Source organism: Monodelphis domestica, chromosome 6, assembly GCF_027887165.1.
Source record: "Monodelphis domestica isolate mMonDom1 chromosome 6, mMonDom1.pri, whole genome shotgun sequence".
In the NCBI taxonomy this organism is placed as follows: Eukaryota; Metazoa; Chordata; class Mammalia; order Didelphimorphia; family Didelphidae; genus Monodelphis; species Monodelphis domestica.
In genome coordinates, this window is record NC_077232.1 from 29,152,542 (window position 1) to 29,176,223 (window position 23,682).

The window sequence follows — 23,682 nt, forward strand, 5'->3', positions numbered from 1 at the left end:
AGCTCTTCCAGGCAGGGCTAGGGAGGCTTGGCACGAGTTTCCCAGCAGGCGCATCAACAAGGCAGTGCCAGGCCAAAGACCAGAAGAGAAGGGGGGCAAGGCTCCACCCCCCCCTCCGCTGCTGGGGGCTCAGGGACCCCTTCTGTCCCCTTGGGGTGCTCAGCCCCCCCCCCCCCCCCACACACACACAGCACAGGCAAGGCCAAACATTTGTAAAACCAAAGTGTATTTCCCAGGCAGACCAGGGGAGAAACAACAGAGGCAGCTGCTCAGTCTGTGCAGAGGTGCGGCGGCCCATAGAGGCCCGGGGGGCTCAGCGTCACCCATCCGCCTGCCAATACATTAAGGAGGCCGGGAAGGCGCACAGGACTGACGGCTCTGCTTATTTCAGGGGAGCTGAGACTTTTCTGGTGGCTGTCAGATGCCAAGGCTGGCCCGGCGGTCGAGGCTCCCCTGAGCTCCGTCTCCCATGGCTCTCCCTCTCCCAGCCCCCCGCAGGAGCACTTCTAGAGGGACCGTTTGGACGAGGACGAGGGTCCGGGCATGTTCCATGAGCAAGGCGGCCAGTGGGAGCCAAGGAGGCTCCACAGCGTCTGGTCACCGGGAGATGGGAAGAGACCAAAGGCCCCCGAGCAGCCCCAGGGCAGGCTGGCCTAGGGGGAAAGGAAGACTTGCACAGGCCCTTCCGTTAGTTTGAGTTACTGGACGGTGGCCGGCCTTCAGGCCTGCCGGGGAGAAGGGGAGGCAGGGGCAGAAATGGCAGAGGCCCAAGGCCGCCCGACACCCCCAAATTCAGGCCTGGCTGCTCCTCCTCCCGGGAAGGGCCCTCCTCAGTGGGCGGGGCCGCTCTAGGGACCCCTCAAGGAATGGAACCTGCCGCGGCTGGAGCGCCATTTCAGAGGGGCTCCCGCTTAAGTTCGGCTTCAAGAGTGTGACTTCGGCCCCAAGCCGGGGGAAGGAGCCTGGAGGGCAAGGCCGGGCCGGTTCCGCCTCCACCCCAGGGCTCTTCCTGCAGGATGCCAGGCCTCCAGGCCGCTGGATCCGCAGCGGAGGAAGAGCTTGGGGCTCCCCCAGGTCTAGCGGACAGTCAGGCTCCCTCAGGAGGAGGCAGGGCTGGGGCTCAGGGAACAAGGGCAGGCGGGCAAGGAAGGGGCGGGAGGCGCTGGCGGGGATCCTGGCCGGGTCACCTCTGGGGTGCCCAGGGTGCACCGGCCGCGGAGGCTGCATCTCCGCACGGGCACGCTCTCTTCTCGGGCACTCTCCGCCCACGGTCCATGCTCTACTGTCATGGCGGCCTCCCTGCGCCTGTCTTTGTACGCGGCTCAGCTCGGCGGCTCCATCGCTGCAATGAGAGAGCACGAAACCAACGGTCAGCCGACTTCTTGAGCCGGAGGCACCGGCTGTCCCACCGCCCCACTCCGCCCCCCGGGGGCTGGGGAAGGGCACGAAGCCCGGGCTGCTGGCTGAGCCGCTCTGTTGGTGGCTGCCAAGCCGAGTTCCGGGGAAGGGATCACAGGGAAATCGCTGGGGCTCGGGCCGAGAAGGATCTCTCCTGCTCCAGGGACCCAAAGGGGAGGGAGGAGAAAGCTGGGGGCGGCAGGGGAGAGCCAGGGGGGCTCTCTTCTGCCCACGCGGGACAGGAACATTTCCTGCCAGTGGGAAGAAGGGCAGCCCCAGCTCTCTAACTCTACCTGGGAAGGAGCCCTTCTGTCACCCCACATTTCTCCCCCCCAGTTCTCCCTTTGGGGGCCAAGCAGAACACATCTAATCCGTCCTGGAGTGACTCCAAGGAGGAGATCCACTTGCAGAGACTCCAAAGTCTCTGAATCTCCAGCCATAAGGAAATGGAAACAGCCCCGAGACCCCACCGAACACCATAGGGAAAGCCCACCAGGCAGTCTTAGTGAGGATCCTAACGGAAAAGACATTCAGAATGGTGGCAGTCGGTGCGGTTTTGAGCACCATCTCATAGAAGTGGGTTACAAGATGCCCAGATCAAGTCAGAGCAACATCTCTAGCATTCGGAGCGCAACGTCAACCAGGCTATGGGGGGGGGGCAGTATGGCGTCGTCCAGGGAGGGGGGTCTGGGGAGGTTCAAGGATAGCCTGTCCCCATGTTCATGATAAATAATGAAAGCCTTTTCCCATGAACACAGCAGCGTGTACGTGGTACCGCTGGAGGGCCAACCAGCACACAAGAGCTTACTGGGTTGCGGATGCCAGGCTAAGGGCCAGGAAGGAGAACGAGTTCCCATCCTAGCCAGGGATATGCAAGATAGAAGCAGCAGCTTGGCTGGAGATCATCTCAGGCAGAAGGCCTGGGGCAGGGCGAAGGGGACCCTGAGATGTCCAGGACCAGCCCAGAGAAGAGAACAAGATGAAGGAGCCAGCAAGGGATGGCGCAGCAGGCCAGAGGGGCACCAGGCTGGGAGTTGGGCAATCAGGGCTTACTTAGCCCATCACCACCTAAGATGATTGGTCCATCACATGACCAAGTCTCCTCCTCTCTCTAGGCCTCAGTTTCCCTCTCTGTAAAACAGAGTTGGATGAGGCCCCATCCAGCTCAAATTCTAGGATCTTACAATTCTCTGACCAGAATTCCCTGGAACCACGTGATCACTTGAGGCTAACATTCTAGAAAGAAGGTGCTATGAGAGGTTAATGGTGTGGCCCCCATCCCCTAGGTGGGGGAAGGAGCTGGGGGGTCACCAAAGCAGGGCAGGGACAGGTCTCATGTTTCTGGGAGATCTGCGGAGGGAGGGAAGCAAGCATGTGGCCCTGCTCTGTTCAACAGTAAATCATTAGACAAATGAGAAGAATCTGCCCAGAGCCCTCCCATAATGGAATTGGGACAGTAAGCAGCTTTAGGGATTACAGAGACTCACTGGAATGAGTGCCTGCTGCAAGCATGGCTTGCCCTTTGGGTTCAATGAGCAGAGCAATGTGAAGGCTACCCTGGGACAAGCAGCAGTGAGCAACTGCCCCAGAGAAGACTTTGGCCTGGTGGGTTCAGGACGCGTCTTCTTGAGAAACTGATTTCCACTGCCAAGTACCAGCCATCCCAGGGAGGACCATGGGTCTGAGCATCCCGACTCCTGGATCTTGGGGCTGAGAGGTCCCTCAAGAGACTGTGTTCAGGCCAGAAGGAGAGGCAAAGTGACTCGCCTAGGATAGCCCAGCTAATAATCAGGAGGAGTATGAAGAGTGAATCAAACTCTTTGTCTATCAATCAGTGCCTTTTAAGTTAATCAATCAAAACGTCAGTACCCTACTTCTACCTTACTAGTCACTAAGTAAGAGAGTTCACAAGTCATTTGCTAGAATGGGTGCTAGGCAAACTGAAAGACCCATTGGTTCCCATAAGGTGGGGAAGAGACAAAGTGCCATGGAAAAAGGACTATAAAAAGTTCTGAACTTCCTATCCAAGGGACTTCTCCTTTGGTGTTTGTCTTTGGAGACACTGCATCGGTGAGCCGTGCTGAAGGAGACTTTCCTTGGATACTACATCGGTTTGCTGGGCAAGTAGCTGGTCTTCCTTTCCTGGCTTTTGGAGAGATTGGTTCTGGAGATTCCTGCCTTGGCTTTGGAGGAGGCTGCATTGGTGGAACCCTGGCTGAAGACACCACCAGGACTTCTGGCTGAGGATTACCAGGAAATCCAACTAGAGACAGCCTTGGGAAAGCCCTGCTGGGGCTGAGCTTGACTTCTCAGGAGAAAGCTTATTAGAATCTGTCTCTTTATCTACATTTTTCCACTTTCATTCTTTCCACCTCTTTGTAAATAAAGCTGCTAAGTCATTTTGACATGGGCTATAATATTTTTAAATCGGCAACCACAATATTACTTTAGAACTTTCACAGCATAAAAACTTAAATTTAAATTCTTATAGGAGGAAGGGAGCCCCCATACTCCACGATCCTAATGCATCAGCCCACTGTCTGCTTCTCCAGCCTGGGGCTGGGGCTCTCACTGAAAGGCAGCCAATGTTTCATGGGGAGGAGACACAGTTTCTGATGTTTAAGGCACTTCCTCCACACCATGACAGCCCCTGGGAAGGAAAGGGGCAGCCAGTTTGGAGCCTGTCTCCATTTCACAAATAAGGGACAAGGTAGGAAAGGACTGTCCCAGAGTTCATTCAGGGCCAAAGCAGCTGTGTGGTCTAATAAAGATCACAGCAGGCTGGAGGTGGATAAGAGACGGCCTCACTGGCAGTGCTTTCTTCAAGACAACTCTCCTGACTAGACCATTCCTCTCCACTCCAAGAGCTGCCCATCTGAGGCCAGGCCTTTGCCAGGAGGACAGCAAGAGCCTCCCTCCTGCCATCCAAACTGTATACGTACAATGCCAGAGCCATCGGTTTGTCTCTGCTGGGATTGAGTCACTCTCCCCTCTATAAAAAAAGCACTCACTGGCTCCAGAATAAAGTCCAAACTCCTCTGCCTTCCTCACTTATCCAAATACAAATCCTAGACAAACTTTCCACTCCAACCAGACCCGTCTTGTGACTGTCTCCAAACATATCATGGCCATTCCAGCCCCATGACATTGATCCAGTATTTTCCTCCACCACAGCCAAACCCTGGATTTGATGAAAATGGCTCTAAGGAATAAAAGGGCCTTTCCTAGAGGAAAGTCTTGGATCAACTATCAGGGAATCTGGGTGAGCTAAGGCAGGTCATTTCATCCCTCTGAGACTTTCCTCATCTATAAAATGGCCCTACTGGACTAGGTGACTGCTGAGCTCCCTTCCCCTCTACATGGGTGACCCTCTTGGCCACAATGGAAAATACAGACCGTGAGCCCCTTCTATCTTAGGCTTCATGCTGCAACGTCTGACTCCACTTCTAGACTGGAAAGAGTAGTCAGCCCACTTGCTTTGAGCAGGTCCTTGAAGCACTTGGAAGTCCCCCTCCCCATCTGCAGGCTCCCCTTTCTCCATTGAGAAGTCTTCATGACCACAGGTTGGAAGGGACAGGGCAGAGGCTGCTAATTTAGAGTCCAATCCCAAGCTGGAAAAGAGTCCAGGGGGCACCAGAGGTTAGACCGTGCTGAGGAACCTTGTCCTGACACAGAAACTCAACCAACCCCGCTGCCCCCATGTCTGCTGGTTCTGTCCTCTTGGGTTGCTCTCTCTTCCCTAAGGCAGCCCTTGGGAGAGGCCATGGTCCCTGCCATCTCCTCTTCTCCTTTCTCTGAACTCTTATCCCCAGTGCCTTTCCTCAGCACTTATCCCAGCTTGTCTTGTGCTATTTAATAACTCTTCCTTGGTCACATCCCAGCATCATTCCAGCAAAGCTCCCCTTCCTGAAGGCAGGGCCTATCACGTTCACCCTCTGAGCACTGAGCACAATCCAGGACACTGAGTCACAGCTCAAAAAATGTCTGCTGGCTTATTACTGTGAGCAACTCCATTTTCTTGGTTTTTCATGTCCAGGGAACCTGCCTCACCTCCTGCAGCTAGGAAAACAAAGGGAATCATTTCTGCTGGCACTCTCCTAACCAAGGCAAGTGTGAAGATTAAATTTAACTCTCCCCTGATTACAACAATGAAATTAACTCTCCCCTGATTGTGTGAAGATTAAATTGTAACTCCTGACTGTTTTTAGAACACCATACTTAAAGTTGAGTATGGAGATCTGTCCATTTTTAGATCTAATCACCAAAAGTGTAAACATCCCACTTAATCATTGAATGGGAGGTCTGTGATCCATGTGTGTGATAGTGGGCAGCAAATCAGAATCGACTGACTGCCTTCTGGGCAGTCCTAGAGCAGAGCGTCAACTATGACTGGTAGACATAAAATTAGGGGAAGACAGAGGAAGTGATGCAAGAGAAAATGTCTTTAAAAGGGAGTGACAACTTCCTGAAGGAATTCTTCATGCTTTTGTGTTGAGGCTGGTGAAGAAGGGCAGAAGGATCCGCTGACTGGACCTGAGACCTTGACACATGGTGAGTGAAAAGCTGACTCTTAACTGCTGGGTTTTTCTGAAGAGACTTCCCCAGGTCCTGGGTTACAAGGGCTGGGGCCTATCCAGTTGAAGACTAAATTCTCCTGCCTGGGTTGAGCCAGAGGGCCAGAGGTAAATTACTTAGTGTTTAGGCTAGAGATCTTACCTTATCCTCTCTCTGATTTCTTACTTCACTCTTTCTACAATTTGTAAATAAATGTCTTGGGAATTAATTAAATTCCTGGCGACCACATTCTTAAATAATCTAGTCCAACCCTTTTAAAATTAACCCCTTTTCCCCCTCACACAAGTCTCAGGACAAGGGTACAACCAACCTGGTACTCCTCAGCATCCGTAAGAAAGACCACAAAGAGTTTCAGAAAGGAATAAGGACCAGGCAACTGTGTGCATGGAACCTATACTGCCTTCATGAAGAGAATCAATCTAAAAACACAAGCAAGGCCAGCAGGCTGCCAGACACCTGAAGCCCTCAGGGACTGAGCAAGAAAGAGGCAGCGCCAGAATGGGGGAGCCATTTGACAGGCGTTTCAATGAGGAGGTCCAAGGGGTGGGGTGGGGGGGAACGGCTGTCAGTGTCAAGAGAGAGACTGTTGAGAGCAGCTGGGTAGCTCAGTGGATTGAGAGCCGGGCCTAGAGACAGGAAGTTCTGGGTTCAAATATGGCCTCAGACACTTCCCAGCTGGGTGACCCTGGGCAAGTCACTGAACCCCCATTGCCTAGCCCTTACCACTCTTCTGCCTTGGAACTAATACACAGTATTGATCCTAAGACAGAAGATAAGGGTTAAAAAAAAAGTGTCATACAGCACTGAGGAACCATCCACTGAGGTACCAACTAGTTCTGGTGCCTCCAGGCTAAGCAACAAGAATGCCGGGGAGAGTGGAACGTTCTAAGAGGCAAGGAGGAGGGATGGTGTGACCTGTCTGGTCAGCATCTGGCAGAGCTCAGCCTCTGGGGCTGGGCAAGGCACGGTCAGCTCCCTGAGGGCTGGGGCCAGGGAGTGCCAAGCATAGGGTGGGCACAGCTCAACAAGTGTTTGTAGAATGAATCAATGGGCTAAAATCTGATCAGCTCCGGGGGGCCAGTGCTGCTCTCTGCTGGCCAGACTAAGGCTCTCACTCTGCTGGGAAATGGGAGAGGAGGAGGAGGAGGAGGAGGAGGAAAAAGAGGAGGAAGAAGAGTTCTGCCTCTGAAAGCCTGTGAGCAGGTCATGAAATCTCTGTCCTGTCTGTGCATGGCACAGGCTTGGATTAGGCAGTGGCTTAGGGTCTCAGATCCGGTTCTCTCTCTGTGTCTCTATTTCTGGTCTGTTCCTCTCTCTCTCCCTTTCCACTTCTCTCTTTGTGTCTCTCTCACTCTGTTCCTGCCTCTCTCTGATCCTTTTCAGGGGGAGGAGGGCCTGGCAAATAAACATTCTCTGAGCTGGGGGGAGGAGGAAGAGACTAATTTTTTTCCATTGGGATTTTTGGAAGTCCTCGATTTAAAATGGATCCTAGATCATTCCCGGCCCCTTTCAGGTGGGAGAGACTCTGCCCAGGGCGGGAGGTGAGCCCCTGCCAGCCTGGCTCCCCTGGGGCTGCCCCCCACTCACCTTGCCCCCTCTCCTGATGCCCTCAGGCTGGGATCCCTCGCTCTCACACGTCCTTGCCAGCCAGCTCTGATCCGGGCAGCCGTGCCGCCACCGCCACCATCACCCGGGCCCGTTTGCTGTGCTCCTCCCCTGGAGCCTCCTCGGTGGCCTCCAGTTTGCGTTTGGGGGATGCTGGGCTGCAGGGCAGGGGTTTCAGGCCTGCGAGGAAAGCAGAGTCAAGCTCCATGTGCAGTCGAGACAGACAGAGCCAGGAAGAGGGAAGAAAGAACAGCGCCTGGAGGAAGAAGGGCGGCGAGAAGGGCGTCTGCCCGCAGGGCTGGCCCACCCCAGGCTCCTCCAGCCATCGGCGGCGCCTGGCTCTGGTCCCTGCCCCCCAGTCAAGCCCAGGCTGGGGCCCAGCCGCCTCTCCCTGGGTGCAGGGGCTCACCTGGGCCGCTGACGGCGCCGGCCTGGCCCAGGCTCGCCTCCACCATGGGGCTGCTGAGATCTTCCAAGCAGGACGGGACAGAGGCCAGCAAACCTGAAGAGGGTTGGGGAAGAGGCAGGGGAGGCAGTGAGGCAAGGAGGGAAGCGGGACGGCGCTTGAGGCTCCCCTTCTGCCCATTCACCCCAAGTCCTGTGGAGGGGACAGGCCGGGCCACAGGCTGGGGAGGGTCCCTGCAGAAATAACTGGCCCCGCAGCCTCCTCTCTGCCTCAGTGACCTCGTCTCAGCCTCATCCTGTGGGGAGGCCACAGAGGCCTCTGGGTTCACCAAGCTCGGCCCCCCCCCCCCCCCCCCCGGGGATCAGCAGGGAAGGAGTCCAGCGAGAAGGGACGGCCCAGCCTTGGCCCTCCGGGGGTCGGCACTCACAGAGGCCCCGGTAGCGGGAGAGCTGCTGGTAGATCTGCTTCATGCGCTCGATGTTGAGCCGGCTGGTCTCGGCGTGGTTGACGATGGGCCGGGGGTAATCCACCCCGATGATGCACTTGGCCGCCTTCTGCACAGGTTCGGGGGCGTTCCAGGGCTCGTAGATGTAGCGTGCGGGGAAGCCTTTCAGCTGAGGCAGGTAGCGCCTGCGAGGGGCCCCCAGCCTTCAGCACTCGCCCCCTGCCACACCCGGAGCCCTCAGGAAGCCGGCCCCCGCCCTCGGGCACGCTCACCCTGTTCTCAGGCACTGTGGGCACACTCGCCCCCCACCCCCGGGCACACTCATCCCCTGCCCTCGGGCACACTCGCCCCCCGCCCTCGGGCACGCTCACCCTGTTCTCAGGCACTGTGGGGACGCTCGCCCCCCACCCTCAGGCACGCTCGCCCCCCGCCCTCGGGCACGCTCACCCTGTTCTCAGGCACTGTGGGCACGCTCGCCCCCTGCCCTCGGGCACGCTCACCCTGTTCTCAGGCACTGTGGGGATGCTCGCCCCCCACCCTCAGGCACACTCGCCCCCCGTCCTCGGGCACGCTCACCCTGTTCTCAGGCACTGTGGGCACACTCGCCCCCCGCCCTCGGGCACGCTCACCCTGTTCTCAGGCACTGTGGGCACGCTCGCCCCTGCCCTTGGGCAAACTGACCCTCTCAGGGCAAGGACGAGAGGGGGTCCCCAGGGATCCCGAGGGCCCCGGATGGTGAGCCCGCCGTCCCACCTGACGTAGTCTCCACTGGGGTCTGTCCGACGACCGAAGCCCACGGGGCAGTAGCAGTGGAAGAACTGTTGGAAGAAGGCGCTGCAGGACAGCCACATCCAGCTGCCGGAGTTCACGCTGAAGTCGGCGTCGAGGAGCAGCTCGTCGAACACCTGCGGGACGGGGGAGGCTCAGCCAGGGAACCCGGGGATGCCTGGCCGGCCTTCCAAGCCCCCAGAGGGGAAGGGCCTCCCCGGCTCCTCCGGCCAGAGCCAGGGGCTCGGAGGGCAGCCCGTCCGGGCCCCGGGGCACACTCACCCGGACCCCGCTCTCCCAGCTGACCCAGAGGTCTCCGCGGGTCAGGAAGCAGGCCACGGCGTGCCTGGCCAGGTGGTGGATCCAGCCCTCCTGCCGCAGCTGGGTCATGATGGCGTCGATCCAGGGGAAGCCGGTTTTGCCCTCTGCCCACTTGGCCAGCGCTTCTGGGTTGCGGTCCCAGGGGATCTGGATGCAGATGGGGTTCCCCTCCATCCGGTCAAACTTGGGGTTGTTGGTGGCCGCCGTGTAGAAAAACTCCCGCCAGAGGAGCTGCCCGTACAGTGACAGTGGCGGGGTGTTGTTCCTCTTCACCTGGGGACGAGAAGGCGGGGGTTAGGGGTCGGCCGCAGGTCTGACAGGGCTCGAGGCCCTCCTCCCGGGGCCTGGAAAGAGGCCTGGGTCTGGAGCCAAAGACCTGGGTCCGAGCGCGCCTCTGCTCCTGTCCCCTCTGGGCTGTGGCCTCCTGCTGGACACGTGCCGTTCTACCCCTAGATCCCGTGTCCGGCAGGAGCCACGGGCCTCGGCCCGATCCCCTGCGGCGGGTGACCCAGATCACGGCCGGGCCATGAACTGGGCGGAGCAGGAAAGGGCCGCCGTGCCAGAGGGGATGAAGCAGCGGCCGTGCCCGGCGGCCTGCCAGGAGCCGCCTGGCCTGGGCGCTCTCGTGACTCGTCAAGGGAAGCTTCTCATTTCTCGGCCCGAGCGACGCTCGGCCTCCAGAATCTGGCCGACAAGCCCTGCACGTGTGCGACTGGCTTGGGCGGACGGGGACTTTCCACAACAGAAACTCTCCCTCGGCAGACCCAGTCGGGCTGCAGTAAAGACGAAAAGCTCATTTTAACGGGGAACACCAAGAAGACGCTAGTGCTGGCCTCATCGAGGGGAGCGTCCCCGGCGTCGGCCCTCACTGCCAGAAGCCGAGGTGCCCAGACAAAAGGGAGCGTGCGGCAGTCCTGCGAGGGGCCTGGGGCTATCTGGGGGGCCGAGGCCTCTGCAGACCGAGGCTCGCCAGGGGCAGCGTGCCGGCTTCACCTTCTTATAGAGCTCCCACAGGCGGTAGTAGAAGAGGCGGCAGGAGAGGCACCCAAAGCGCAGATAGGGGCTGAGGCCCGTGGGGCTGGCCAGCAGGGAGGCGGCGTTCATCCTCGGTCTCTCGTAGTTGGCAACCCAAGCCTGGCCGGAAAGAACCAGACAAGAGGCAGCCAAAATCCTTCCCGTGCTCCCCACAACAGCCTCGGACACGCAAGCCCCCTGCCCATCTTTCCTGGCATGGCTCCTGCTCACCCTCCGGACCCCCCGCCAGCAGCTGGGCCTCCTCACGCTCCCCTCAGTGGCCCAGGGTCACCCCCCACCCAGCTCTGGCCTTTCTTCTGGCCTGACTGTCCAGCACACAGGATGTCCAGGGGCTCCTCCCCTCTCAGCAGCTGCAAAGCCAATGGGGCCCGGGCCCGGGGCCATGGCTGGCTCCACATTCTATAACTCTGCACTTAACAGAACATTCTGATGAGACTTCTGGGGCACCAGTGACTTTGGTCCCGGGGCTCTTCCTCAGATAGCTTGTGGGTAGCCACTGTTTCCCCTTTTAGTGAGGCCAACCTTGACCCCAGGCTTGGATGAGAAGGGCCCCTCCAGGGCCGCCCTTGGAGGAGTGGGGCCTGAGCCCACGCTGACCTCCCACTGCTGCTCATCCAAGCACCACTTCCCCGTTTCACAGGCAAGAAGAGAGGGGCTCGGAGCCCAGCACGTCATTGGTCTTCTCACCCCCGCTGGCACACTCTCTCCTCACCATCCCACTGCTACTCCAAGAAAGGCAGGGTGCCAGTCGGCCTGGATCATGCACTTCCTCGTACACTGGGAGGTGCTCCTAAAAGGGGTTCTTACCTTCCTCTCCAAGTGTTTGTCCAGTCGGGCCAGAGCTTCTGTCTCTCCTCCCTGCCACACAGCTGGGCCGAGTCCATCCGTGGGGAACCCTAGCGGAGGAGAGCCAGGTGAAAGGAGCAGAGGCTGGGCTGCCCAAATGGCATTTAGGCCTTGAAGATCCCTCAAGGTTCCTCCTCTCTGGTGGGCCCAGTCTCTTCCTCTCCTGGTTACTGTTGCTCCCCTCTCTCTGCCCCCCTAGCACGAGCCCCTCTGAGCAGAAGAGACCCCGTAGGGATCTCAGGCGCCAGTCACTGAGAAGGGCTACCGTGTGCCCGGCAGACTGAGAGGCTGGTGGTGGTCCCTTCCATGGAGCAGGGCTGAGGAGCCCAGCGTGGGCCCTGCATGGGGGGAATCCTACCGAGCTCCTCCAGTGAAGGCACGCCGTAGGCATCGTCATGGTTCTCCTGAATCTCAGCCTGGCACCGCTCCATCTGCTGACTCGTCACACTGTTCACGGGCTTTCTAGGCAGCTCCATGCGGCTGATAATGGCCTGAAAGCGCTTGTAGGTGAGGGGTGGTTTCTGCCCATTCAGCTCAATGATCCTGAGGACCCCAGAGGACACTCAGAGTCACTCACAAGGCCTGGAGCTGGGGACCTGCCCACCTACCCACCCTAGAGACCACTTGCCCAATGTGGGCAAAAATGTCACTGCCTTGAGTATCATTCCTGGAAGGAACAGAGAAAAAGTAGGTGGCAGCATCACCATTTTATAGAGTGAGAAACTGAGGCACAGAGCCAGCCAGGATCAGGATGCCCAGAGAAGGCCCCCCAGCAACCCTGCTTGGCCTTCCTGGTCCCCAGAAGGAGCCCATCTGCCTGGCTAGAGGGAGAACCCAATGGCCCCATGGACAGGAGGGAGGCCAAGGCCAGCCTGCCCACCCCCCCCCCAATGGACAAGAGGATCCCCCAGCCCCAGGGAAGGTCCCCTCCTCCTTCGCCCCTCGGGCTGCCACATCCCAGTGGGGGGGGGCAGTTTCGGTTTGGGGCCTTTTCGGTCCGAAGCAGAGGTGGAGCAGATTCCCCAGGCTGAGGCTGACGTCAGGCACTGGGGCGGCTCTAGTCTATTCTCTCTCCTCGGAGAGCCGCTGGGCGGGGCCTTGCCCCCCCCCTCACGTGGCTCTGCCTGCTGAGCAGCAGCGCTCACGTGGAGTGCCTGGTGAGCCAGCTTCCCAGCAGTCACCACTAGGTGGGGGGCCTGGGGCTGAGAAGCAGCAGTGGGGAAGCCAACAGTTCTCTGCAGGAGCTAGCTAACTCCAAGGCCTGGAAACCCACATCAGGGCCCTCAGCCCCTGGGGCTCAGTGGGGGTCTGGGGAAGCTGGGGGGTGGGGCTTGGGGAGCTGGGGATGGGTGGGTCTGGGGGGCACAGAAGGGGGGCCTGGGGAACTCAGGGGGGTGTGAAGAGCTCAAAGGGGAGAGGCTGGGGAGCTCAGGGGTATCTGGGGACCTCAGAGGGGCCTGGGGGGCTCAGTAGGGGGGTCTGGGGAGTTAGAGGGAGCCTGGGGAACTCAGGGGGGATCTGGGGAACTCAGGGGGGATCTGGGGAGCTCAGGGGTATCTGGGGAGCTCAGTAGGGGGATCTGGGGAGTTAGAGGGAGCCTGGGGAACTCAGGGGGGATCTGGGGAGCTCAGGGGTATCTGGGGAGCTCAGAGGCTTCTGGGGAGCTCAGTAGGGGGGTCTGGGGAGTTAGAGGGAGCCTGGGGAACTCAGGGGGGATCTGGGGAACTCAGGGGGGATCTGGGGAGCTCAGGGGTATCTGGGGAGCTCAGTAGGGGGATCTGGGGAGTTAGAGGGAGCCTGGGGAACTCAGGGGGGATCTGGGGAGCTCAGGGGTATCTGGGGAGCTCAGAGGCTTCTGGGGAGCTCAGTAGGGGGGTCTGGGGAGTTAGAGGGAGCCTGGGGAGCTCAGGGGGGATCTGGGGAGCTCAGGGGCTTCTGGGGAGCTCCGTGGACCAAGAGCAGCTCTTTGGGGACAGATAGCCTAGTAGAAAGGGCAGGGGCAGGTAGGAAGGAATGACCGCAGCTAGCCAGGCCGGTAGCCCACCCTGACTCTGACTCTTCCTCTTCCTCTTCCCCGTCTGCTCCCCAGCCCTCGGCTCCTCACCTGTCCAGATCATAGAGCGTGTGCGAGTTTTCTGTGACCACCTCCACGCCGGCCTCCTTGGCCATCTTCACGATGGCGGCGTCCCGCTCCTTCCCGAAGGGCTCCGAGTCATACTCGAAGGTCAGTCGAGTCACGCCCCATTCCTGCGGGGACAGTTCCTGCTAGCCCAGGGCCGCCACAGCAGGCGGGGCCACAAAGGTCCACTCCTTGAAGTAGACCCAGAACTGGGGGGCCCCCAAGGGGCTGCCACATCAGCCCCCCCCCCATGTGGGGAGGCCCCGTTCCTGGGTTTCCCTGGAAGATTTAAGTAGGGAAATCGTTTCCTGGTTTCCACAGCAGCCTCTGGGGCCGGCTGCAAACAGACAGAGTGGCCGGGCTCTCCTAAGGGCCGGCCACGGTCGCCTTCATCGTGCAGCTAAATGAGGCCAGCAGGGTCGGGGTAGCCCCGGACAAGACCCTTCCCAAAGGCAGGCAGGGGAGGAGGCAGCAGAAAAAAGGGCCCGGCAAAGCCTCGCCCATGCCCTGGCCCGATGGCCGCCAGGAGCACGGCCCCCCGCATGGCACTGTCTGAGCCCTGCCGGGCCAGAGGAGGGGTTGCTGCTGACCCAGCCCCAGACCGGGGGCCCCAAACTCAGCTCCTTGGCCAAGAAGTGGACAACCCAACCCCGGCAGGATCTAGAGCTTCAGGAACCCCAAAAGTTGGTGTGTCCAGTCCCATCTATAGAGAGGCAGGAACAGGGCCAGGAGGGCCCAGGGACTTGGTCAGATCACCCAGAGCACCGGAACCTTGGCTCGGAACCACCCCTGGGGACCACGGCCCCTACACCCTCTTGGGCCCGGGTCGGCAGGAGGCCTGGATCCAGGCTTGGACGGCTCAGGCGGGTAGACCAAGATGTTCTAACATGAGCACGGCTGGATGAACCGGCACCCCTCCATAACCGTCTGTGGAGGGCACAGAAAGGCTGACCTGGCCGTCAGGCTTGGGCCCGTCCCCAGAGGGAGGCCCTGAGCCTCGTTCCATCTGGCTGGCTTGAGCCAAGTGAAAGAGGGACAGGAAGCCACTGTCTGGTCAGAACGTCCCTGAGACTCGCCACACCCCCGGGCTGGGCTGAAGGAAAAGTTTTTCTAATGGAGGCCGACTCTTGGGATCTCCCACCCCCTCCAGGGGGACCCTGGGAGAGCCGGAGAGGCCGGCTGCTCTCCGCCAGGGCAGGCCGTCAGGCTCCCAGAGAGGAGGCACAAACCTCCTACCTTGAAGAGTCTCGGGAACACGTCTGTGGGCTGTCCTCGCACCACAAAGAGGCGGGAGTTCAGCTTCCTTAAGCTGATGTCCAAGTCTTCCAGAGACTGCAGGAGGAACCTGTGGGGAGAAAGCGGGCTTAGGGACAGAGCAGAACAGGAGCGCGCCCTTCCTCTTACAGCTCCTTCATCTCCAAGCAGCTCTCCATCTCCCTTGCCCCGGCACCCGCCCTCATACACACAATAGAAAACGGAACGGGCCACGTAGCAAAGCCCACCAATCAGCAGCCATGCCCGACGCCCCCCAGCCCCCCTGGGCCAAGCCTCCGTCCCTGAAGTGAGCCGGTCGTGCCATCCCCACTTAGGTTGTTCTCCTGGTTCTGCTCCTGTTGCTTTGCATCTGTTCTCTGCATCTCCCGGGCTTCTTTGAATTCCTCAAAGCCCCCCTTTCTCAGGTACAGCCATAGGCCCCGGCGTCCTGGACCAGTTTGTTTAGCCGTGCCCCAACCAACGGGCTGGTTTCTCACCCTGAGATCCCCGAGTCAGCAGGTTTGCAGACGTCAGACCTGGGTTTCGGCCTTTCCAGAGAGGGCCTGAGGGCAGTCGTCCCCACTCAGCTGCATTCAGCTTTCTTCCTGTCAGCCACGAAGTCCCACCCCCCCCATGGGGTGGCCCTCCTTCACTTCCACCTTTTTAAGGGGTTCTTTTTGGGGGGAGCTGGGGGGATGGGCAGCAGCAGAGGCCGATGGGAGGGCCAGCGGGGGCTCACTCTATCTCAGGTTTTAGTCTCCCCAGGTCGGCTAGGAAGGCGGCGCCCACACTCAGGGTACTCAGTAGCTGGGGCAGCAGGGTCTCGCCATGTGACATGGGCCTAGAGCCAGTTCTGAGCCTGTACTAGTCACCTGATCTCGGGCACGCTCCTTTCCCAGGGTTAGCACATGCAGTGCCTTGCGAACGCCCAGGCGCTGCAAACTAGGATGGCCATCCCTTGCCCCCGCCGCCTCCCAGGCAGCACCCCACGCCGGAGAGCTGCCACTTGCCCTGGGCATTGTGTCTGCCAAAGGGAACCCTGTGCTCCGGCCCTCCTACAGCGAGCCCAAGGCAGCCAGGGAAGGGCTGACCTTGTGCTGCTGCTCCTAAGCTGCCCCGGCCCTGCACGGCTGGCCTGGACCCTTGCCTTCCTCCATGCTGTGGGCCAGGACCGTCCTCTCTTCTCAGACAAACCCAAGTCTGGCTGTGGTTCAACCATTAACTTGCTGGGTATTCTGACCCTAAAGCCCAATCTCATGGCTTGGGCAGGAGGAGTTTGGGGACTTCTTTGTTCATTTTAGGCAACCATCTGCCATTTCAGAAAGCTTCACGCCTCGGTACTGTAAAGGAACCAAGCCAGGTGGGTCCACAGGGTCCAGCCATCTCTGAGTGCCCGGAGTCCACTCTCAGGGGGCAGGAAAGCATCTTCTCTGCCAAGGGCCCTGCGTCTCCTTCTCCTGTTTCAACATGGGAAGCTCCCCCATTATCCTTTGCATAATGAAACCCGGCCCTTCCATCAGCCTCACATTCCATGGGCTGGAGGGAGGAGTGTCCACCAGTCAGTCACTCAAACCTCGGAGGCTGCCAGCAAATGCTGACCCAGAAGCTATTGCTGACGTACAAGGCGAGGCGTCTACCACAGACCTACATTCCTCCGCAGGCTGGTTCCAGGGCCTGGTCCAAAGCACCGTGTTGGCGACTCTCCCGGGAGAGAGTGAGGAGAACTAGGACCAGCCTGACAGTGCCCTCTGGGAGATGTGAGCTCGGGCTGGGAGAAGTGCTGGGTTTTGAAAAGCTGACACCTTCAAAAATGGAAAGTTGAGATGGGGTGACATAGTTTTGTGTCACCAGAGGAAAAGTGTCCAGAGGAAAAGTGAGGCTAGGCACACAGCAAATAATCTGATGCCGCCTGAAATCTGGGTGCCCTCTTTCCCAGATGGTCCAGAAACAATGGTGTGAATTTCCATTTTGGGGGGCCACAAAGAAAAATTCTATGTGTGTGTGTGTGTGTGGCTCTTTGTGCCCCCACCCCAATTGCTCTTGCTAAGCATTCTGGAGAACAACTATATGAACACAGATTCTCAAGAGTCAGATGGGACCAGAGAGGCCCGGCAGACAGGCAGCTCTCCAGGCTTCACTGGGAGGTATCTCCTGAGGCAAAAAATCTAGCAGCTCTCAGGGCAACCTATTCTGCTCTAGAGCAGTTCTAACTTCGAGGAAGGTTTTCCCTAAACCCCTCCCTTCTCAAGTCACCTCCACACCCAGCCCCTCAAGTTCCTTTAATTGACCCTCAAATACTATGTGCCCGAGGCCCTCTATTTTGGTCGTTCTTCTTTGGACACTCTCCAGTTTGCCAACATTTTCCCTAAACATAGCCTTCAGAACCACTTCCTGGGCCTCCAGGGGCTGTTTGGGCTTTTTGTTGTCTTGAAGCTTCGAGATATTATTATGGAGAGCTTAGGGAGCCCCAAGCCCAACCACCTCACTTTATAGATGGAGAAAGAGAAGGGACCTGCTCAGGATCCCCCAGGAAATAAATGCCCCCAAAGCCTTTGACTCCCAATCCAGTGCTTTCTCTTGCTCCACCATACTGCTCTAATGTACAGCTTCTCTTACTTAAGGCTTTAGGGTGCCATGATGTCATTGGTGAGGGCCTTCCCTCTCTCCCCAGAGGGGAGAACCCTCTAGTTTAGTGGTATTCAGGAGTTTCTGTGGCCAACTCAGTTGGACTAGCAGATGATTTCAGGGGAAGATGCCTAGAAAATGGGTCTGTTTCTCAGGGCAACCCAGTACAAAGGACATCCTTACATTCTTGTAACCAGAACGGAGAAAGGTCAGAGGTCATGCCATGGGAGAGCAGGCTGAAGGAACCAGGGATGGTTAGCCTGGAGAAGAGCTGGGGTAGGGCATGACCATAACAGTCTTCAAGTATTTAAGAGTTGCTGAGTGGAAAAGGGATCAGCAGTTTGCTCTGTGAGATGAAAATCACCAGGAGGCAGATTTAAGCTGGGCATAAGGAAAAACTGGCCAACATGAGAAAAGCAAACAAGCCCAAGGCAAAGGGAACAAGAACTTCCCATCTCCTAGGAAGTCTTCAACCACAAGCTAAATGACCATTTGGTGGGGATGCAAGAGGGGATTATCATTTGAGCAGCTGGTTGGACCAAACAGATCTGAGATCCTTCCAACTCCAAGCTCTGTGACATTTTATTTAAGCTCCAGAAAATGGAGCCAGAAGAAGCCTCATCATCACTAAGCATTCCTGACCCATATTTGCCAAAATCTGTGCTCCCCCCTTCAACTTGTCTGGGTGACAGGGAAGTTGGCTGGGCCAGGGTAGGAAGGAAAAGATGCTCTCCTCCCCTAAATCCAGGGAGACAGTGGCAGAGGCAGCTCTGCTCACTGAGCCATCCATCTATGTGGCTCTTGGAAAGGGCCCCCATTTGTGCAGGACGGTTCACAGCTGTAAATGTCACCACTTTTCCCCTGTCCTGTAGGCAACCTGGTCTCCAACCCAGCCATTTTAGGTCTTCAGCATGCATTGGCCTGCTCAATTGCCTTCAATCTGTTTCTCCTCATTAAGACTCCTCCTCCTCTCTGCCTGCTAATTTCCCAGGCTTCCTTTAAGTCCCACTAAAATCCCACCTTTTAGGAAGCCTTTCCAGGCCCCCTGAATTCTAGTGACTTACCTCTTTTAATTCTTTCCTATTTCCTTGATCTTTGTTAGCATGCTGTCTCCCTCATTGGATGGGGAGCTCCTGGAAGACAGTGACTGTCTTTTGTATCCACAGAGTTTAGCCCAGTGTTCAGCATACCACTGGTGCTTAATAAATGTTCACTGAATGAATTGTCTAAATCCAGCACCTTCCAGCTCTGGAGCCCCCATGCTATGCTCCCCATCCGATGTGCTGCCATGCAGAAGCTGCGCAGACAGAGGCCTGATTTAACTGGTATTTGTTCATCAGAACTTGGAAGCCTCAGGCTGGTCGCTGCTTGAAGGAGAATGTGCAGCCCAAATTGTCTAGCTAAGAGCTAAGCCCTACCCCCACTCCAGCCTGATGTCAGCTCTGCATAATACCAGGGGAACCTGGATCAGGGCCAGCCAGCTCAGAGGAGCCCTGCAGGATGGCCCCCGCCATTCCAGTACCAGATACAAGCAGAGGCCTTTCCTAGGGCTCCACCCCGCTTTCATCTCTCTCCCTGTGGGAGGAGGAAGAAAATGAGAGACATTGGCTGACCTTCATCCTTTGGAGCTCAGAGCAGAGCTCCCAAGAGCAAAGCTTTGATTCCCCAGAGTCCCCAGTGCAGCCTTCAGCTCCCGGGAGATCAGATCAGGTCCACACAACAGAACATGTGAGATCTACCCTGTGGGGTCAGAGGCACATGCCCAGAAGAGGCCAGCCTTGATTCTGTATTTAAATAGAGGAGAACAGCGTCACAGGTTCTAAGGCTCAGGAAGTCTGAGACACCAGAGGTTTAAGGTTAAACTGAAGTCTGGACTCCATCCTGGGAGATCCTTTTTCAATAGAGCTCTAAGGAATAATAAAACCCTTCCAGTTCCCCATCTGTCTCCAAGTAATCAGCAAAGGGGACCTGCTCTTAATGAATGGCTGAAAGGTACATATTCTTTTCTAAGGGGGTTTAGATATGTGAGATGAAGGACTTTGGGGGTCTAGTCCTTGCCTTTGGCCAACTTTCCATCATCACTAAGGACAACACAGACCTCCGTGGCTACTTATATGAGAAATAAATCAATTAGGTCCCTAGCACTTTTCCATCAGGACAAAGTTTGTGGTCTCTGCTGTCCACATTACTCAAGCAGGAAGGTAACCTAGGGCCTAGAATCTAAACTATTTACAAATATAAATAGCTTTACTCACTACTAATTTAGAAAAAAGGAGCAGCTAGCTGTTTTCCTCCTATTTGGACAAAAGGAAAACTAGAACATTGAAAGCAGAATGGTTAAGTGACTTGCTGGGGTATTTGCTTGGATGGCTTAGAAGAAAAACAGCATCCCTGAGGAGTAGGCTACAGTTCCGAGCCTGCTACAGCCCAGGTCACTGCCTGCCTTCTCACTGATCGAAATCCCAGGAAAGCTGCACCTGTGCTGGGGTCTGACTGAGGGAGCAGGCACAGGCACTCTCCCTGCAGAGCTCTCCCTCAGCGGACCTGCTCACTGCCCCAGAGGCTGTAGCATGCGCACCCTGACACCCAGGTTACTGACAGCTTCTCTGAATGCATATGCAGCAAACGGAGACAGGGCAGGCATGTTTGTGGCCCCCACCCACAGGAGCAGCTGTTCAGGCAGGCCTCCACGCCCCAATGAGGACTCCACGACATTCTCTCTCCTTTGGTTCTAAGGTGTGGCTACTACTTTCCCTAAGACACACTGAAGGTGGGCATGGAAAGGGCACACTTGGGAGAGTGTAAATGGAAGTTCTGGCCAGCTGGTGCTAAAAAAAGCACCAATTGAGGCTCCATAAGCTGCCCCCAGACCCCAAACCCTGAGACAAAGGGACAAGCTGGCTCTCTACCGCTCTCTGCACATCTTTCTGTGATTTCTTTTTCTCTTCAAAGCTGCCAGTGCTATTCATTTTGACCCAGTTTATGTGCAGAAAATTGTACGTGGGCAGGGAAGGAAAAGCGCACAGTAAGATACTCTCAGTACCACGGGTACCTTCCTAGGGATGTCCCTGAGATGAGAAGATGCAAACAGCAGCAGGGGGCTCTGACTTCCAGCATGAATATGACCTCGAGGCAACCACTCCCAGGCTCTAAAAGCATAGAGGCCACCTGGGGCCACTTGCAAGTGGCCAACAGTGTATCTGAAGAAAATATTATGGTCTATCTCTTGAGACCCTGCCTCCCTCCCCTCCACCCCCCCCTCCCCAATGGGAGGAGTCTTTGGACTTCCAGGCCTCTGTAGGACACTAGCCTAGTCTACCTGGCCTATGCTGTTTCACCTTCAGCTCTGTCCTCCTAAATCAGCCAAACAGATTGCACCAGGCACAGAAATGCAGCACATCTCAGGATCAGTCATTGGGCTTCTGTATTAGTCCCACTTAGGCTCTGACAACATATGCAGGTGTCTCTGGCCTGCCAGGCCATGCCCTTCCTTTCACATTTGAAAAATTGTCACAGAACATTTATGTAAAGCACTACAATCCATGCCATACCCTGCGCCTGCTAAATTCAAATGCAATTAGTAACCAGGCACTTTTCAAAGAACCAAACAGTCCTATCCAATTTCCATATAATGCTCTCTGGAAAGGCAAAGGTTTTCTGGTCTCTGGTCCTCAGTTTCCTCCTTTGTAAGATGAGGAGACCTCAGAAGTCCCAACTCTAAATTCTATGAGTCAATGTGATGTCCCTTAAAGTGGTCATGTAACAAGCTGGTGGAAGATAGCCCATTTGCTATGGCCTTACTGGCATGCTGTCATATGAGAAAGGCACAAAGAAAGACAAGCTTGATTAAGTGTTTATCAGAAAAGAAGCTGGTGGGAGGAGGAGTGGTGATGCTGATACTAATGTTGGGCACCATCATCTATCATTTGAAGGCACAAGTTTTACGTACCAGGCTACTATTTATGGAAACCGGAACCCAAGAGTAAGTAATGACCCACAACAGAGACAAAGGCAACAGACTGTACAAGCAGCTATTTCAATGACTACAACAGTTGGAAGGGGCATTTGACAAGAACCAAGGTCCCCATGGGGCTAGAGGAACAGAATTCTGGCAGGGAATAAAGGCTGAGGATAACCTCTGCCTGTTATATTGCAGCAACTCAAACACTCCTCTGGAACAAGGCAAACAAGCCATTCTGTTGCATCACATTTTAGAGGACGGAGTACACAATGTCTCCAAATGGAGCTGTTCTTGCCTCTAGTTGCAAAAGTAAATACTAATGAGCATGAGACTGTTGCTAAGCCTTTTGAGAACCTGTCACCATGCTCTCTGGAACATCATCAGTTCCTGACATCACAATTTTTCTGCTCCCTTACTTCCAAGTCCACCTTAAGCCAAGGATTATTCCACATGTTCTCTAAAGTTCTCTAAGGATGTGTGGGAAAGGGTGAAGCTAAGCTGCTTGTTCTTCTACTAAACCCGGCTACTGAGAATTCTTCCAAATTAGTTTAATACTGGATTAGAGCCCAGGACACAAGGTACCTGTCTCAAAGCGGTCCCTTGGGTCTTTATTTATAGCTAGAAGTGTACATGGCTCTATTTCTGGGATTAGCTAAGACAGGGTCCCAATGACAGGCACTAGGAGAAGGGAAGGAAAGATAATTCAGGAAGCCAGAGGCTTAGCAAGGACCTGCTGAAGCAAAGACATGGGGAGCTATAACAACATCCACCAAGTTGCAGAAGGATAAGCATATACTTCAAAGACCATCTTCCACTAACCCTAACTCCAAACACACCTGAAATTCCTCTTCCTGATCAGGATCAGCTCTCCTTCCCAGAGACCTCAAATTCAACTTCCTGTGCCCTTCCAACCATAGATATCTTAACACTCCTCGATCAGATGTAGCCAACCCTTCAATTCAGGGGGCTGGGATGTTTGGCCAGATGCCTCTTCTGGGGCCCTCTTTTCACTAATTCCTCCAGTGCTCCGGCCCCTAAACAATCCTCCTTTGTTCCTTGAGGTGACCTCCTCCCCTTACCTACAAGAGTCACCTCCCTCCAATCCCCTCTCCTTTACGGAATCTTCCCTTCCCTTGCCCACCGCCCTTCTCTCTTTGTCCCATCCCCCTCTCTCCGGGGGTCTCGGTCCCATTCTCCCTTCTCTCTGGGGGTGGGGCCTTTGTCCAATTCCCCTCTTTCCGGGGTTCTCTGTTTCATCTTCCCTCCTCTCTTGAGAGCTCTGTCCCATCCCCCCTCCCCAGACATTTCCCCAGGATAGCCCTCTAGGTCTCTGTCCCCCTCCCTGCGGCGGGTTTCTGCCACCCCCTCGGGGTCCCGGTCCTCCTTTCCCCGCTGTGCGCTCACCTCCAGCGGTTGATGCCCACGGAGGAAGAGGCCGCGAACCACGGGTCTAGGATGTAAACGCACCGCACGCACCGCGCCCCGCGCAGGGCCGCTTGTAGCGCGGGGTTGTCATGGAGCCGCAACCCCTTGCGGAACCAGTGCACCGAAGAGGCTCCTTCCTTTGGGGCCGGGCCGGGGACCGGAGCCGAGGCAGTAGCTGGAGCCGGGGCCGGGGCAGGGGCCGGGGCCGCAGCCGTCATCGTCACTACAGCAGTCGCCGCCATCACCGCCCAGACTGCGGTCAGCTCCGTCGCTCCACCCCAGAGGCACCCTAAGGTCCCGCCCCTTACTGGAGCCCAGACCAATGTGGTTTCCTTTGCACTCACCAGCCCGCCCCGCCGCTCTCAGAGCGCCAGTCCTATTGGTTTGCGGATTCCAAAGAGTTGATTGGCCCAGAAGCCTGGGGCCGGTCCCGCCCCCTCACGTTCCCACCATGTGTGTCGGCCAGGGAGGAGGCGGGGTCGCGGGCGGGAGGGTGGTGACGCATTGCGCCTGCGTGGGCCGGTGCCCCAAGGGTTTCTGGCTGCTTCTCCTTTTTTCCATTTCCATTCTGGTTATCCAAAAAGATGTCTGGTCTTGTACCTGCCCGGGCTACGCAGGCATGAGTGCTCCTGTCTCAGCGTGGAAAGCCCCCCTTGCCGCTCCTGACGCTGTGGACCCCTGCTCTCCAGTCTCCTCTTCTCTCAAATCTTCCTGGAGTCGGGGTGGGGTAGGGGCTGTGCCTGGACAATGGGGGCGGAGAGGGGCGTCCCTGCGTGGGATCCGCTCAGGTAGGAAGCTGGAGTCTAGCGTCGGTCTTGGCTTTGATCCCAAAGCATCCCTCGAGCCCGGGCTTTGAATTCTGCCCTAATGGATGAATGCTTCTTTGAAGGAAGAAAACT

General features: G+C 56.9%; 1 protein-coding gene across 2 annotated transcripts; it reads right to left on the reverse strand.

The window, feature by feature from the left end:
- Positions 1-1,205: 1,205 nt before the first annotated feature.
- On the reverse strand, positions 1,206-23,058 carry CRY2 (cryptochrome circadian regulator 2). 2 transcript variants are annotated; one of them, XM_007497374.3, is made up of 12 exons: positions 22,763-23,058; positions 14,755-14,863; positions 13,504-13,646; positions 11,758-11,942; positions 11,361-11,449; positions 10,512-10,652; positions 9,480-9,791; positions 9,183-9,334; positions 8,412-8,614; positions 7,988-8,080; positions 7,561-7,758; positions 1,206-1,342 (listed from the first exon to the last, which is right to left on the reverse strand). In XM_007497374.3, the coding sequence occupies exons 1-11, from the start codon at positions 23,023-23,025 to the stop codon at positions 7,604-7,606; spliced, it is 1,845 nt and encodes a 614-aa protein (XP_007497436.2). In that variant the 5' UTR covers positions 23,026-23,058; the 3' UTR covers positions 1,206-1,342; positions 7,561-7,603. The 2 variants fall into 2 exon arrangements, with proteins under 2 accessions (XP_007497436.2, XP_056657873.1); XM_056801895.1 differs by lacking the exon at positions 1,206-1,342 and adding an exon at positions 4,876-5,009.
- Positions 23,059-23,682: the final 624 nt, after the last annotated feature.